We start from the raw sequence: 15286 nt of genomic DNA on the forward strand, positions 1-15286 counted from the left end.
TTTCTACAAGCTGCTATGGTAATTTACCAGTGAAATCTTTCATTTCCAGGCGGATCATTGCAATCCTTATCATATCACCTAAATCCTTTAATTTGCAGTGCCTTCCAAGCTAGGCAGAAGGTCACTCTCCAGCACCCAAAATTTTTGCTTTCAGTTGAGGTAGGTGAGGATATTCTAGAAGGCAATTGCCAGCAATATATATGCAAATGTTCTATATCTCTCTTAGGTATCTACTTGCTGGCAAAAAATGCAAATACATACTTTGCCCTACAATGGTATTTCCTACAGGACAAAGTAAGATCAACATATATTATTGTCTTGGCATTTACTATAAATATCTCTTTTTATACAGTGTTTTAGAGTCCTCAGTCTACTGACTAAATCCCAACATGGATATTAAATATATATTTATTTGTCTAAATGGTGAGAATTTTACTGGTTTTGTGATAATGATTTTTGTCTGCTTCTGCATATTTTTTCTCTCAGGAAATTTCAAATCTTGCTCATGTTGTTTAATGAGCTGGCTGGTCAAGCATCTGATGCCCCGGTGGGAACTTTCAAAGTCACTGAGCACATTTTTACTTAAATCTAGCTGACATTTCTGTCTGTTTGATTTAATGTATGATTTCCATATTTAGATTACCAATCAGACGGAGCATAGTACAATCATTCCTTTGCACTGTAAACATGCATGCATCCTGCACGGAAGTGGGCTCTTTTGCTGTTGGCCCACATGGCAAGAGTGGTTTTAGATTCTGCTGGCATTTGGGAAGACTTTATAAGTCAGTTTAAATTATAAATAAAATTTAGAATCTCAAATGAAAATCCTAAGTGCAGAATTAGTCTGCAGTACGTTGTTCTCAGACCATTTCAGTTGCTATAATCTGGTGGAACCATTCTATTACAAATGATGAAGTATTTATTTACTAGTTAAGTGCTAAAATCTTTTTTTAAAAAGTCTGGTGTTATAAATACCTATATTGTTTATACTTAATTTCATTTTATTCAAAAGTATTAAAATATTCACTATTTGCATGCTTCAAATTCTTGCATGTAAGAGCATGTAAGTATTAAAGATAGGACTTTTGAGCAATTATTAATTAATTTGTTTAGTAAAAATCAAAACTTATATAGTTTTTCCTTCTCATGGAAGCTCAGTAGTCCTCCTGATTTTGCACAGAATGCACCTCCCAATGCTGAGATTAAAAAAAAAAATTTAAAAAAATTGCACCACTGAAAAGTATGTATTCTGAGTGTATTCTAAGTGCTCTCTTCATCCAATTAGTTTGTTTTGGGTGATAGTGCTGTAAGACCAAAGCCTTTTGGTGTCGGTGCCTTCCCGCTGCCCTGGTGTGTCTTTATTAGGCAGTAAGCAAACTGATAAACGTTTTCAAGAGGAGACAGTCCATCTATGGGTGTGTCTCAGGCTGGCAGCAGTGTTCCCCCAAGCTGTCATGCAGGGCTGTGCCCCATGTGCTCAGGTAAAGCAAAGTTACCCCCTGGAAAACTGCAATAAGCTCTGAGCTCACGTGGGCCTGGGTAGTTACACAGAGATGTGTATTTTATATTCATATACTTTATAACTGTTCCAACTTTCCTCCCCAAAGTTAAATCAAGTCAGATTAATTCTGCTAGAAGGGAAGAGTGGCTCCTGGTCCTGTGATTGCCAAATGACCTACATACGACCTCATCCCTAATTTCTGACATATGTTGAGGGCAAAGATTCTTGTTCTATTCTTTTCCAATATTAGTCTGTTGAGGTGATAATATTTTCTTGTCATAAGTGTCTGAAAAATTAGCCTCTTCTGACTTAGTCTTGCTTTTCCTATAGTAAAATTAAAAAAAAAAAAACAAAACAAAGCCAAGCAAAAAACCAACTTGGAAGGGTGGAAGAGGAAAATAATATGGCTTTCCTCCTTAAAAATAGTATTTTTGTGTAGTTCGTTGCTTTTTTGGGGAGGGGAAAAAAGCCTGAAAGCAGCAGAAAATGTGGTATATTTGTTACCCTTAAAAAAATTATATGGTAGGGAATAAAAACTTTTGGGTTAATCCCTTTCCCCTTCTTTTTTTTTTTTTTTTTTGTGTGGGCAAGGAATCTTTGGGACATGGTGAGGCAGAGGGAGAATCCTGTTAAGTGATGTCTTAATCTCAGAGCTGTTGTTCATGAGAGACATGAACTGACAGAGGGCATGTCTGCAATAACTTGATTTCTGTGATGTTTTTCTGTACAGCATGTTGAAGTTAGCCAAAGACTGGGGGAGGAGGGAAGTGAGTTTTCAAGGATCTAATTATTGAATCCATTCAACTAGTAATAGTAATAATAATAACAATAATAACAATACCCCAAAAAGAAACAATAAACCTGGGGTGGCTCTTCGTCGCATACTTTAATCCCTTGGAGTAAGTGGAGCTGTCAGCAGGATGCTCTTTGGAAGCTGTTTTGCAGGGTTCGTTGCTGGCGAGCGGCCAGCGACAGGAGCTGCAGCCCCGGCTGCTGGAGCTGCCAGTGCTCTGTTGTGTAGGAAGGCAGCCCAGAATAGCAGCCTTCTTACTACCTCCCTCAGGGTGCTTTAACAATTTCTCAAAGGTCAGTAGAAACTAGTTATCAATTAAAGGAGCTCTCTCTCTGTTTAATGTATCTTGCAAGTAGTGGAGAAAAAAGCTTTCAAATCCTGCTACCTCTGTCTTTGGAATATTCTGTGAGGATGTGAGGATCCAAGGCCAGTTGATTTGTTGATATCATGGGGGTCAACATCAAGGTAGTCCACACAAGTAGGTTGAGAATGCTGGCTTGGTCAGTTTGCTCTGGCAGGAGAAGTATTGTGGCAAGTATTCATCCAGTAGCCTGTGATAAAATGAGCATGCCTGTAGAGTTAGAAATAGCCAGTCTGGCTCCCAGGCGTTTGATCTGCTCCCAAGAACAGTCTCTCTTGAATAATCTACTTCGTTTATAAATCAGTCAAAGGACAGAAGATCCTGATGGCAGGTAACAAATATATTTGTGAGATGGTTCTGGAAAAAAAAAAAAGCCAAGTGGAGATTTTGAGTTTTGCTTTCATTGAAAGATGAAGGAGAGTTTCATTGGGAGGCTTAGTGACAACTTGATATTGTTTAGACAGTGATCTATCTGAAGAAAGATTAATGTTAATTAAAGTGGTGTTGGAGAAATTCAGCAGATGACAGCAGCCAAGCTGGCTACAAGCTATTTTTAGAAAATTTACTTCATTGCATTCGGTGTGACTCATTTATTAAGCTAACAGATGAATCAATAGCTCAGCTTCTTATGGCAGTCCCTTAACGTGGAACTGTATATAAAGATTGTGTTCATAACTTTGGTCAGAATTCAAATGATAAAAGCTGACCTGTATGGATTCAGTCCAAGTGCACAAGTGTCTTGCACAAAATGGAATAATATTCCAGCATTACTGTGCAATAACACCCCAGTGGGACTGTCCCAGCATGGATATATAGAGGGGCACATGGGAAAACCAGCCAGAAGTCCAACTTGCACTATTTGGGAAGTTACGCAAATAGCAAACAGGTCAGCTTGTTAAAATAATGTAACAGAGTAAATTTATTAATGTAACAGTGTAAATTTATTTCTCTTTTAGTTTTGTCATGAGCTTACTTTTCATTTGAGCTGTGGTTCATGGTTTCTTGCCTCCATTTGAGCACAGTTCTTCCTGGTTTTCAGCTTTCCTTAACTTGGATGTAGTTTTCTCTCTTCTCTGATGTTTAGCTTTAATTTGTGAAATAGTAAAGCATCCATCTGTTGCAATACAACTGTGTTGGCCTTAGTTCAGTTTATTTCCTGTATTTTGCTAATTTCTTAGGTTGCTATAGAAACCTTGTTGTTCTCTCGAATCCTCTTTGTGAACTTTTGCAAGCCCAGTCTAAAAAGATGAAAAAGACACTACATTTCTATTAGTTTTAAGACCTTTGTTAAAATAATTATATTTATTATTTCCTGATTATTTTTATGGAATTTGTATCTTATCTTTTCTGATCATTGCCTCAAACACCTTCACCAGTTTAGCCCAGTGTAAGATACGGTTTTTCATTATTATTGTGTCAGCTCTTATTTCTACACCTAGGAATAATTTCATTTTTCTTTTGCAAAGAGATTAGAGAATTGGGCTGTCTGCATTACATTCAAGGTATGATACAGAGCTGATAAGATTAATGTCTGTAAAAATTTTAATACAAATTCTGCTATGTTTGAGATTATCTCTCACATATGCAAGTGAAACATTAAAGGTAACTAGCATTTAAAATCATTTCACTGTTAAATAGTGTGTCTTGCTGTAGTGGGAAAATACTGCAGTTTGGGAGAGAAAGACTTTGCACATTTGGTTGCTCAGGGTGAAGTTTGGGACCATCTTTTCAGTGTACTGGAAGTAGCTGGCTGTGTATTATCAGAGAGAAAATGTCATTTCTGTTGGAGGATGCTGGATGTTGAGTCGCTCAAATGGAGGGCAGTGTGATAAAATCTGTTTAAAAAGTAAAATATGTGAAACATGAAGAGTACTCTGCACAGAATTTTCATCCCTAGTGATCTGAATTCTGACCATTCTAGTGTGTTCTTTGCTGCATTATATTTTAGCATTCAAAGCCCATTGTGGTTAATGTATACTCACTCAGGCTAGCTGATCCTTTGCTCTTCTGATCACAGTTACTTCTTGAAACTGTGTGATTAAGAATTAATTCTTAATTGTGATTAAGAATGGTACTGTAAAGTATTCAAAAAACAAAAAACAACCTGCAGAGAGAGGTTTTTCACAACAAAGTGAAACAATATGCCACGTGCAAGCCCTTTGTCATGGTCTCTGTATCATCCTATAGCTGAAGTCTCCTGTTTATCATTGTCTTTTCTCCTTTCAGATATCAGTAATCAAATCAAGGAATTGCACAATGACAAGTAAGCTTCCAGACAGGCCACAACTGATGGTTATACTTAAATGTAATTCAGAGAAACACTTGAAATAGAACATTTTCTCAAGCTGGACATATCCATTATTGCATTGATTTTCAATTTACCTTGATTTTGCTGGTTTTTCTTAGTGATCATCACAATGTTTTTGATTTTCTCTGTTACTTGTGTGTACGATAGTGTCCAGTCCCTTGCACTTCAGACTTTGACTGACTGCTGGAAATTTTTAATTGTGATGTGGCTGTGTTAGCTGCATCCTCCCAGTGTGTGAGATGCCTTTAAACTTCTGTGCAACTCGTAGACAAACTTTATATACAAAGTGAAATGTCTTTTTTATGTCTTTCACCAGTTAAATCTGCTAGTATTATCTGCTGTGGTGAATCTCTTTCAGAAGTTATAAGATTGACTGAAATCTAATGTTCTGAAATGAAGAAAGTGTAGACTTCCTTAAAAACTTCATTTCAAATCTGAGACACTGATAAAATTGTGTATTAATATTCTCTGATTCTTTTTCAGCTTCAAATTTGTTATTGTTTATGTTTGTAGACTGGATTTTTGAGATAAAGATGTCAGTGTAGGATTGTAAATGAACTAAGATATGTGAGCTGGAGCTATCAGTGAGAGATTGTTTATTTAGACAGTAACATAATTTTTAATATGTCTTTCTCTTTCAAAAATGTGGAATTGTGGTAGCTGACATTTTAGTTTTTAAGAGTGGTACCATTTGAGCCGCAACTTTGCGGATTCAGAGTTTGTTAAATTCTTAACACAAAACTTTGAAGAATTATTTGCATAGTGATGCTAATTAATGGTGTGAGTCAGATGAGTTTACTGAGTCAATTGTTTTGATTTTTTTTTCTCTGATATTCCAAGGAAGTTCTAAAAAGTTGTGCCAAGGGTGGCCAATAAAGGAATGTGCCAGGTGGAATTCCATATTGCCGGAGTGCTGGCAGTAGAGGTTCTGTATTCTCCTTCTGCCAGAAGGTAGAAAGTCAGTGATTTTTGGGGCACTCCAAAGTGCAGCCAGGAATAGATCTCAAAGAAGCACATAAAAGTTTCTTCCTTATGGATCTCATTCCAGTAGCTGTGGGACTGGTCAGGTGCAATGTCAACGTGCCTCTTGAGCCACTGCTTTTCATGGTTGGATGAAGCAATCCTTTGTCGTGATGCTAAAGACAATTTCTTGTAGCTATCCCTAGAAGCACCAGTTGAACAAAAGTCATGAAAAATAAAAGTTCATGTTTGTACTTGCACTGGCAAAAAAAGTTTCAGTTCTCTCCAACTTTAAGCTCATTTAATGAATGGCAGCAATGGAAGTTGCAGAGGAAATTGGAGAGAGCAATTGCTACAGTCTTTGTCCACGATGAATTTGGATGTAGCCCTGCCTCTACCTTGGAAGTCACAGCTGATGTTTCCTGGAGCAGTGATGGACTTCACACTTTTCCTATGCACACTTCATCCTCTGTGTAAAACCTTCAAACAGTTCATTTACAAGAGAAGTATGGAAAGGCAGGACTTACGGGGAAAATCTTAATGTATTTTCTGTGTCTCTTCTTCTCTTTTTTACTTGACTAAACAAACAATATTTACAATAATTTCAAGAAATAAGAAAATGCATCTGTGTAGAAATGCTAACAATTAGAAAGAAAAATTCCAGTAATAGGGAGATAATTCAAATGCACATTTGATAGGTGTCTACCAGTTTACAAAAACTAGTTTCTTATGTAACTTCCATTTTTGTAGGATCCAGAAAATGAATGGTATTTCTGTGTAGAGCCAGCAGGAGGTCATTAGTGCACTTATATTTTTAGGTCTGAATTGTCACCATCGATAAGACTGCTTCATGAAATAAAAGAAGCCATGTCTGCATGTCTCTGGGCAAAATGTAATATTAACCACCATTTATAGTACATGCTATTCATACATCTTCAGTATGTGAACTGTTCTTTACCAGGATTTTTTTAGGATTTCAAAAAGTCATTTCAGTGAGTTCCATAGGACAAAACTATTTTTTCTGTGTCAATGCCAGCTATTACCCATCACCTACTTTTTATTACCAATCATTAACTGCAGAGATTTTTCAAAGATGGAGGCTGTAGAGTCTGTGTGATTTTTGATGTCTGTACCTGGACATTTAATTTATTTGGATGCATTAATGTATTTGGATGCATTTCAGACTGTGTAGCAGCATAGTGAAGTTGTACAAAAGTGCTTCAGTCTTCAGATACTTAAGCTCATCCATGTGCCTTAGACAATCAACAAGAAATCATAGGATATAATGATTACCATTAATATAAAAATACCATCCTAATGATGGTAATTTTGCTTGGCTGACTTAATTGTTAAGGTGGCGGATACCTGGTTTCTAGCATTTCTGTTAATCACATATGGATTTTTTTGTTGGATAAAGAAAGGGGGTTTTTTGCATTTGATTTGGGACTTACTGGGTTTTACCTGTAAATTGGTAGAAGGAATATTGTGTTTTGGAACCAGTCATAAGACTATTAACAAACTATATTTTCTGTTACTGATTTTGAGAATTGTTTTTTTCCTGATTTCAGGTTGGGTGGGACTATATCTGCATACAAGATAGTGCCAGATGAAATAGAAGAAATCAAGGTACAGTATTACTGCTTTTCAACACTGAATTTCTTTCTTTGGAAAATTACAGAAATGTTATATTAAAAAGCCACGTTATTCCTTGCTTTGAAGTGTATGATAGGGGAAAGAGGAAAGTGTCTTAAGTAAAATTATTAGATCCATATTTATGCATCTAAAATAGAATTTTAGTTATTTTTACAGATACAATTTACCTTCAGCTTAAGCTGACTTCAGCAGGATTTGTTTGATGCCAGAAACCTGTGTAATTCAACCTATTTCTGTTTTGCTACCTGAAGACAGATGGAGGACTATGATGAACACTGAGTTATAGTTTCATAACAAAAATTTTATATAGTGTCCTTCTGCTTTTGAGATCTAAAGCACATCCATATTTTCAATATTGTCTATCTTATGAAGGGGATAGTATGAAGTAAAAAAATTGGTGTAAGCTCAAAAAATTGTTATAAACTCTGGTTTTGGGTAGTGGTAGCAATAAATACTGAAGTTTATTTTCAAAGTAATGTGCATTGTAACAAAACTCACTTTAGCCAGGTCCACTCCTGAAATGTGCTTCAGCAATTTGTGTCAGTTTTGTTTTTCAGTGGAATGAAAGATGGGTACTGGGGGGGATTTTGGCCTGGATCTGATAGCAGAGTTTGTGTATCTGATTCCTGATTTGGTTGTTAGTAGGTCAGTCTGACATATTGCTTGGTCATTGTGATTGCTTAACCCACTGTGCTGTTTCACATACTTGTTTTCAGCCGTGCAAAGAGAATTAAGAATATTTGTAAAATCTTGTGAAGGGAAGTGACTGTATAATATCTGATGTAGACATGACTTTGCAGTGTGCAAATGGTGAGAATTTATTCCTCTTCAATTAGTATCAAACCCACTGCAAGCAAGTCACTGCACGGTGACTGCCTGTATCTGCATCAGTCAAAGTTATCACACCATCATGATCAAAATTTATTTTTGTAATCTGAGATTCATGGACTTCTCTATCCTGAGTTTTATCAAGGGGAGCATGATTTATTACTGGATAGATCCACTGTTCAGACTTTGGTCTTGGAATAAAAGAAAGAAAGAAGGCTTTCAAAATTAAATAGTGGTATTTTCATGATGCTTAAACAACTGCTCCAAAACTATTTTAAAAATTACAAAAACTCTAAACCAAAATCTTTTTACTTTAATATAAGAAAACCAATACCACTGATATTTTGTTAATGTTGAAGATGAAGAAAGCTGATATTTCTGGCTTCATCGTACTAAATTCAGTTCAGTGAACAAAGAAAAATGGAATGTTGGGAGATAAGAAATAATTTTACTTTTAGGAACTTGCTGCTAGATTAGTAGTTGCAGGAATATTTACCTGCTTAGGACAACTGTTCTGAATTTTCAGCTTTTTCTTATTTAGCTGGTGTTTAAGTGCTTGAGATCCTAGGAAGCATCAAAGGATAGGTTACTCATTAGTCTCAGTTGTGCCAGGATCTAAGTGTGGAAAAGGATTTCATTGTTGAAAGTCAGAGCTATTTAAAGTGCTGGGGAAGAATCCTTCCCTTTACTTGTTTCTGGTAGCTGTCCTGTCTTGTTCAGGTAGTGGGGTTTTGAGGTTGTATCGGAAGTCAGGCCACTTCCCACACCTTCAATTTCTCAAACTGCAATAGAGGTTATTTATATTAAACAATGCACTACTGGAAGATGCCAAGACAGACAAATATATATTGGATATCAAAAAGTATTATTTTGTCCATATGTATTGTGAATAGCAGCTGGTAAACGGTGAGACAGAGTGTCCTTGCAGTAATTGTAGGAGGTAGTTTTAACATCTAAAAGGCTCTCCTAGCTGATTTGAGTAGAAAAAGGAGAGAGGAGAAAATAGAAGGCAAATCAGCTTACTGGAATTTTGCTTCTAGAGAGAACAGACTCTTCTTCCATGTACCTTAATTCAGTTATTTTGCCTCACAACTATCTGTCCCCTATTTAAACATGAAATATTAAGGAAGTTAATTTGATGAAATATGCATAAATATTAGGTTCACTTTAAAAATCTGTTTAACTTGATGGATTGTTGAATTATATTTATGTGAGTCGTATTTTCATGTTTTCTGATAGTCCTTAAAAAGTAAACTGCTTTCTTAAATGGGAAAGGAGAAACTTCATCAGACAGAGACCATTAGTTATTTTGACAAATAATTAAGTATCTTAGCATTTGCATGTGTTCTAGGAAAGGTGGCAGATTAACCTCTTTTGCAGCTCAGAATAACTTATGAGGAAAACCAGTGTATTGATTCTGTTAATTCATGTAATTCTTCTTGGGTAGAACACTATTGCAGGCATACGAACGAGGAGTACTTATGGTAGAAGTGGTAACTTGTACCCTAACTAATCTCATGCACCATGCCAAGGTTAGGAAGGTTTGTGTGGAACCAATCACCACCACAGTTCCACAGCATCTGTATCAGTCTGAAACAAAGTGTCTTGAAACCTACCTTCCCCAGATTTTTGTCACAGGTAGGTGACAAAAGTGAGGTTCCCAAAGTGAGAACACTCAACAGGTAGCTTTACCTAGATACCATCTCATGTTTCCCCCCTGAAAAATCTTCTAGAAGGTAGATGTCCTCTATCACATGATCTCCTTCAATAAAAGAAGCTTTCAAGATGTAAATGGATGTACTACCATCTGCAGTCCTGTCATTCCTCCACACCAGTTAAAGCAATGTCACTTCATTTTCAGTACCTGCTGGTTTTTAAATGCTTCCAGGACTGATGAAGACAGTAAATATAGAAACTGCAGCACATTCCTGAGAAAGTGTCATTGTTTCAACTTCCTCTAGACTTCTATTCTCATCAGAATATTCATCCTGTAAGCAGGAACCGTTTCAAACTATAAAAAAAGCAGTGTCAGATTTCAGCCTTGTTTCTCACCCACTGTAATAGAATGTGCCTAAGGAGAGGATTTCCAAGCCAAATGATTTTGTGTGCATGGGGCCAGGCAACACTGGTTTTGATGAACAACATGGAGACTGCCTCAAGAATAAAGAGCAGTTTATGACTATTACAGGTTAGGGAAAGTTTATGTGAAGTGCCTATAGATTTATGTCAACAGTTTCATCTTATGCCTTATGGTTTATAGTACCATGAGACATGGTCTTTTTGATTTCCACATTTTGCCATTACAAAGGAAATATATGGTGTGGTGAAGGGTGGTTATTATAGAAGACAACTCAGTGAATGAGAAAACCTCCTTAACAGATTCCTAAAAAAAAAAAAATACTTGGTTTGCTAGGATTTGCAAGTCAAGAGCAGAAAGAAATTTGTTTTGTGTTGAGTTTATGTGCTTTCATATATACTTTTCATGTAGATATATCATGCATCTCATCTCAAGACCAGAAATGGGTTTTGTAGCAGGTCCTTAATTCATGAAAGTAATATGCACAAGAAAGACATTGCCAGAACATTTCTTTCCTATAATATTTGTGGCATGAGACAGATATTCCAGTGTAGAGGATAAAGTTAAGTGGTTGCCTCCTGTGGTAGTTAGTTTTAAGAAATCTTGTTAGAAATATTTTGTTAGTGCTGGTTATAAATTATAAATTTAGATGTAAAGCAGCTCTGGATCAAGATGGGAGGGGGTTTTTAATTCCATTAACCACCCTTTCACACAGAGACACACTTTATGCTCCTCAAGGAACACTCATAATTCTTCTATAGATACTATTTTAATGAAAATATATGTGCATAAAGTATTAAAGGTTGCATTTAGGACTACAGGCATTTTTCCCTGAATAATGGTAGGATAGCTCTCTTTTTTTCTTTAGGGGTATGTGTTAACTTAATCGTTTAATACATGAAAAATTTTATGCACAGCTGAAACACATTCTTCTCAGATTGTCTTCAGTCTTTGAGAAAGTAGACTCCAGTGATAATGATCCAGGAGTAAATAATGATAAAAACTGTGAGGGAGAGTGAAGTAGCCAGAAAGGAAATGGTGAGTGCTGTGTCTTCTTGAGAGGTCAGTTGCCCTATATGACTTAGGAATTGAAAAGATTTAACTTTTCCACACAGTCATTTTTAGGAACATCTTAGAAACAAAGGAAGTTGATTTCAGTGTCAGTGAGATGTATTTCAGAGCAAAGCTGCACTCCCTGCCATCAAAAATAGGCGGCTTTGATAGAAGTACAATTAAAGTCAGTCTATTCCAAGATTTTCTCAGAAATCATTTGGTTTGCTGACTTTGTGTTGTCATATACCTACATAATGCTGTATCCCAGAATCTGTTTTTTTACTGATAAGAGTAGCTGATGAAACTCACACAAACTTTGTCTGCAGCCAAGAGATGCTGGCCTTGATCATTATCAAAGCATTTTCATAATTATCAACATGTGGCAAAACTAAGTAGCAATATGTCAGCAAATGCCAGTTTGTAGTCCCATATAAAAAAAAAAGCACAAGAGAAAGGTAGTTGTAACTATTGTGGTAGATAGTCCACAAGAGCAGGGTTGTGCCTGAAAATATTTAGACGTCACAAAGCTGGGTTTTTTACTCTCCGTACTGGAGAGTAGGGCAGTATTTAATATTTTTTGCATCTTCTACAGAAGCCCCCTTGCTTTACATGAACAAAGAGGTGTCCTGTCATCCCAGTTTTGCATAGGAGGTTAAGTCCTGGATCTGGTTTACTTCATCACTGTATGGATATTCACCTGCCAAGTGTGCCAGCACTGGCCGAGTGCTTTACAAAAAGTTTATCCAAAGTTTATGATGGGAGGCATCAGAATTTGATGATAATATTGAGATTATTGCTCCTTTATCTGTTTGGATCCGGCACAAACAAAAAGGTTTGCCCAGTCAGAATAAGTTTTTTGAACAGGCTCAAGCTTTTTGAAGTGTGTACTCCCACTAATCCTAAAGCATCCAGAAACTTTGCTATTTACCTTGCAGGAATGATAATTCTGGTTCTCAATTTTACTGCCCGTGTTTTTCTTCTTCTGCATCTCAAACTATAATTACTAACTCACAGCACAAGAGCTCTTACTAAGCATGACATGAAAGGGTATTATCCACTGAATGTCTAGAGGGTATTAACAAGAAGCATCTCCGTAGACTCTCAAGCTTACAGACACAAGTTTAAAAAGATTTAAAGGGTATATGTGACAGTCATGTCGCATGTGATTCCATTAGATTGCTAGTTGTGTGTTGAGTAAAACTGAGGGCTTGTCTTCTGCCTCCCTTAACATGCACCCAGAGTCTGACCATCCAGTAGACAGTTTAATTATACTCCTGCATCTAGGTAAAAAAAAGTTTCTAAAACCTTTTGCAGATGTTCTAACCAGTAACAAAAAATTGACACTGAGATGTCAACTTAGTGTATGAAATCCCCAATAAACTTGCAGATTTGGTTTTCCTACTTGCTTCTTGGATTTTCATGAAGGAGACTTTCTTATGGACATGAACGTAACTAGGACCATTGAGAAGTGGGATGTGTTTAGCTAAAACAACTTTGTCTCATCATATTTTCCTGTAATCGAATTTCACCTGATGTACACACAAATTTCTTCCTGAGTTAATTTCCAAATCCTGAATTAGCAGAGTCAGTCACTGACTCGTGTTCTTTTTCAAGCCACATCATTCTTTAGATGACAAAAACCTGAGTTTTTACTTGCTGTATTAATCCTTAATAATTAATGTGTTGTTACAGCTGTTGTTTCCATGTTAGAGAGAACTAAAGTTTTGTGTGTGGGATTATGTGACGAAATTGTCCAAAATTTTACGTAAAATAAAACCTTACTTTCCTTTAATTTTTTGTCCACATGTATGCATTTGTGCTACAAGCTAGAGATGTGCAACTCCAGCAGTATTAATAATGGCCATGCATTTGTGTTTCACTCTTGTAGTTCTAGTCCACAATTGATTATTTAGATTATATTGAATCATATTATATTGCTCCTAGACTGTGATTTCCTTATCTGTTGTATTATGTAATTTTTTCTTCTCATAAGTCCTATGTTGATCTATGTTTTATTTTGTCTAAAACAGATTTTTCCCCTTCCTCTGGAAAGTGCAGTCTGTATTACATTGGGTTCTGACTCTAGGTTTTGGTGCCAAGCATGGCTGTGCAAGCCTGACTAGTCCAGGCGCAGTCTCGCACCAGTGAAATATGAGTGTTTCATAAGAATGCCTTTTCTGTTGTGGGATTTTTTTTCCCACCTATGAAGCCATTAGTAGTTGTGAATATCAGTTTTGACTTTTGGATTGTTTCTGCTCTGATAGGTTTGAGACTGCTTTTGCTTGGAGGCCGTGACTGTTCTCCATGCTAGAACTTCTGCTATCTCAAGTTTCTGTATAGAAACTCCCTAGGGAGCGCTCACTGAAGGGGCTTTTCATCTGTTTCTCTCATCTTCTCTGGATGATGGATACTCACTACAATCACAGACTCTCAATCAAAAAAACCCACCTTTACAAAAAGAATTTAAAATGAGAGGTGGCTGAAGTGTCTATCAGACTCTGATCTAGGACTGCTGAATGTGTCAAAAACATTGCTTTCCTGGCAAGGGCATCAAATGCCCAGGCACTCTGGATGAAAGAGTATACTCACTAACTTTCCACATGAAAATAGAAATTGTCACTTTTTGTTTTCCTGCTGTCTTCCATCTTATGTTGCACAGGCTTTGTGACTTCAGAGGTGTCATGTCTCTAGAAATGACAGATGAAACCCCACCTCAAGTTACCTTGCTCTTCCAGGCTGTCTTGAATATAGAAAATGCTGAAGCATTGTTATAAATTCCTGTCCCCTAGTGTGAGTAGAATTTAAGTGAATACATTTTATATTGTATTGTGTGATTTAGTCTTATGAACATACAAAAGTTTAGCCTGTGATTTGCAGATCATGGAATATTGCCACATGGGGAACAGAAGGGCAGGAAGACCATGCATCCATTGAAGTTGAAATGCAATGCTGACAAGACAAAATCATTTTAGAATTATTATTATTTACTTTCTAAAGCAAACAAAATAGTTCTGTATTTCTCCTGCAAAGAGAGAACAAAAATAGCTGTAAGTTAATTTACAAGACAAACCTATTGTTCACCCTTGGGGCATTTCTGGTTGCTCAGAATTTAAGCTGTTGCCCCTAAGAGGGGACATTAATGTGTATCAGATTTTTCATTACCACAGACCTGTTTGTCTATTCAGTCTTCCTTAATTAAATATGTTAGAAACAGGAATTGAAATTTCTTATTTTCCCGCATAAAAAAAAATCTCTGCCTCTCTCTGTGGCTGTAGTAACCAATTTTGTCTAAATTCCTCCTGGCTTTCTTTTGTTTTCCATCTTTGCTAAATACATATCTTTGTACCAGCCATCACCTGAAACCTAGTTGTCTCCTGGGGCATCTTCTGACCAGCTCTAACACAGACTCTTGTACTTTTCATCTGACTCCTTATACTGGGCAATGTTTTCAGTGCCTTCTGTTCTCACTGGAAAAGTAATTTCTTAAATGGGATGTCACTTAGCATGAATGAGAAGAGAAAATATGCTCAGCTTCATTAAGCAGCAAATAGCTTTTGGCAAGTGTTTAAGTAAATCAAGTTTATATAAAAGCCCTAATAATTTTCCACGTGACCTGTTACATTAAGTTTTGGTTGGTTCTATTTACCCTGTAAGAATGCATTCTGATTATTCTTATTTGAGGTTTATGAAGGAAACTCAATGTTATCCTATCAAAACTGATAATGTCATAAGTAATTAAGGGCTTGACTGAG

At 36.5% G+C, this 15286-nt stretch overlaps 1 protein-coding gene across 8 annotated transcripts in view; it reads left to right on the forward strand.

Moving 5' to 3' along the window:
* GPHN (gephyrin) overlaps window positions 1-15286 on the forward strand; it is a 271571-nt gene that overhangs the window by 104275 nt on the left and 152010 nt on the right. For all 8 annotated transcript variants that reach the window (XM_084207537.1, XM_084207540.1, XM_084207539.1 and 5 more), the window contains one exon: window positions 7492-7549. In XM_084207537.1, the coding sequence (XP_084063663.1) occupies window positions 7492-7549 (58 nt within the window). The remainder of the gene's footprint in view (window positions 1-7491; window positions 7550-15286) is intronic.

Source organism: Fringilla coelebs (assembly GCF_963513975.1).
Source record: "Fringilla coelebs genome assembly, chromosome: 6".
Lineage (NCBI taxonomy): Eukaryota > Metazoa > Chordata > Aves > Passeriformes > Fringillidae > Fringilla > Fringilla coelebs.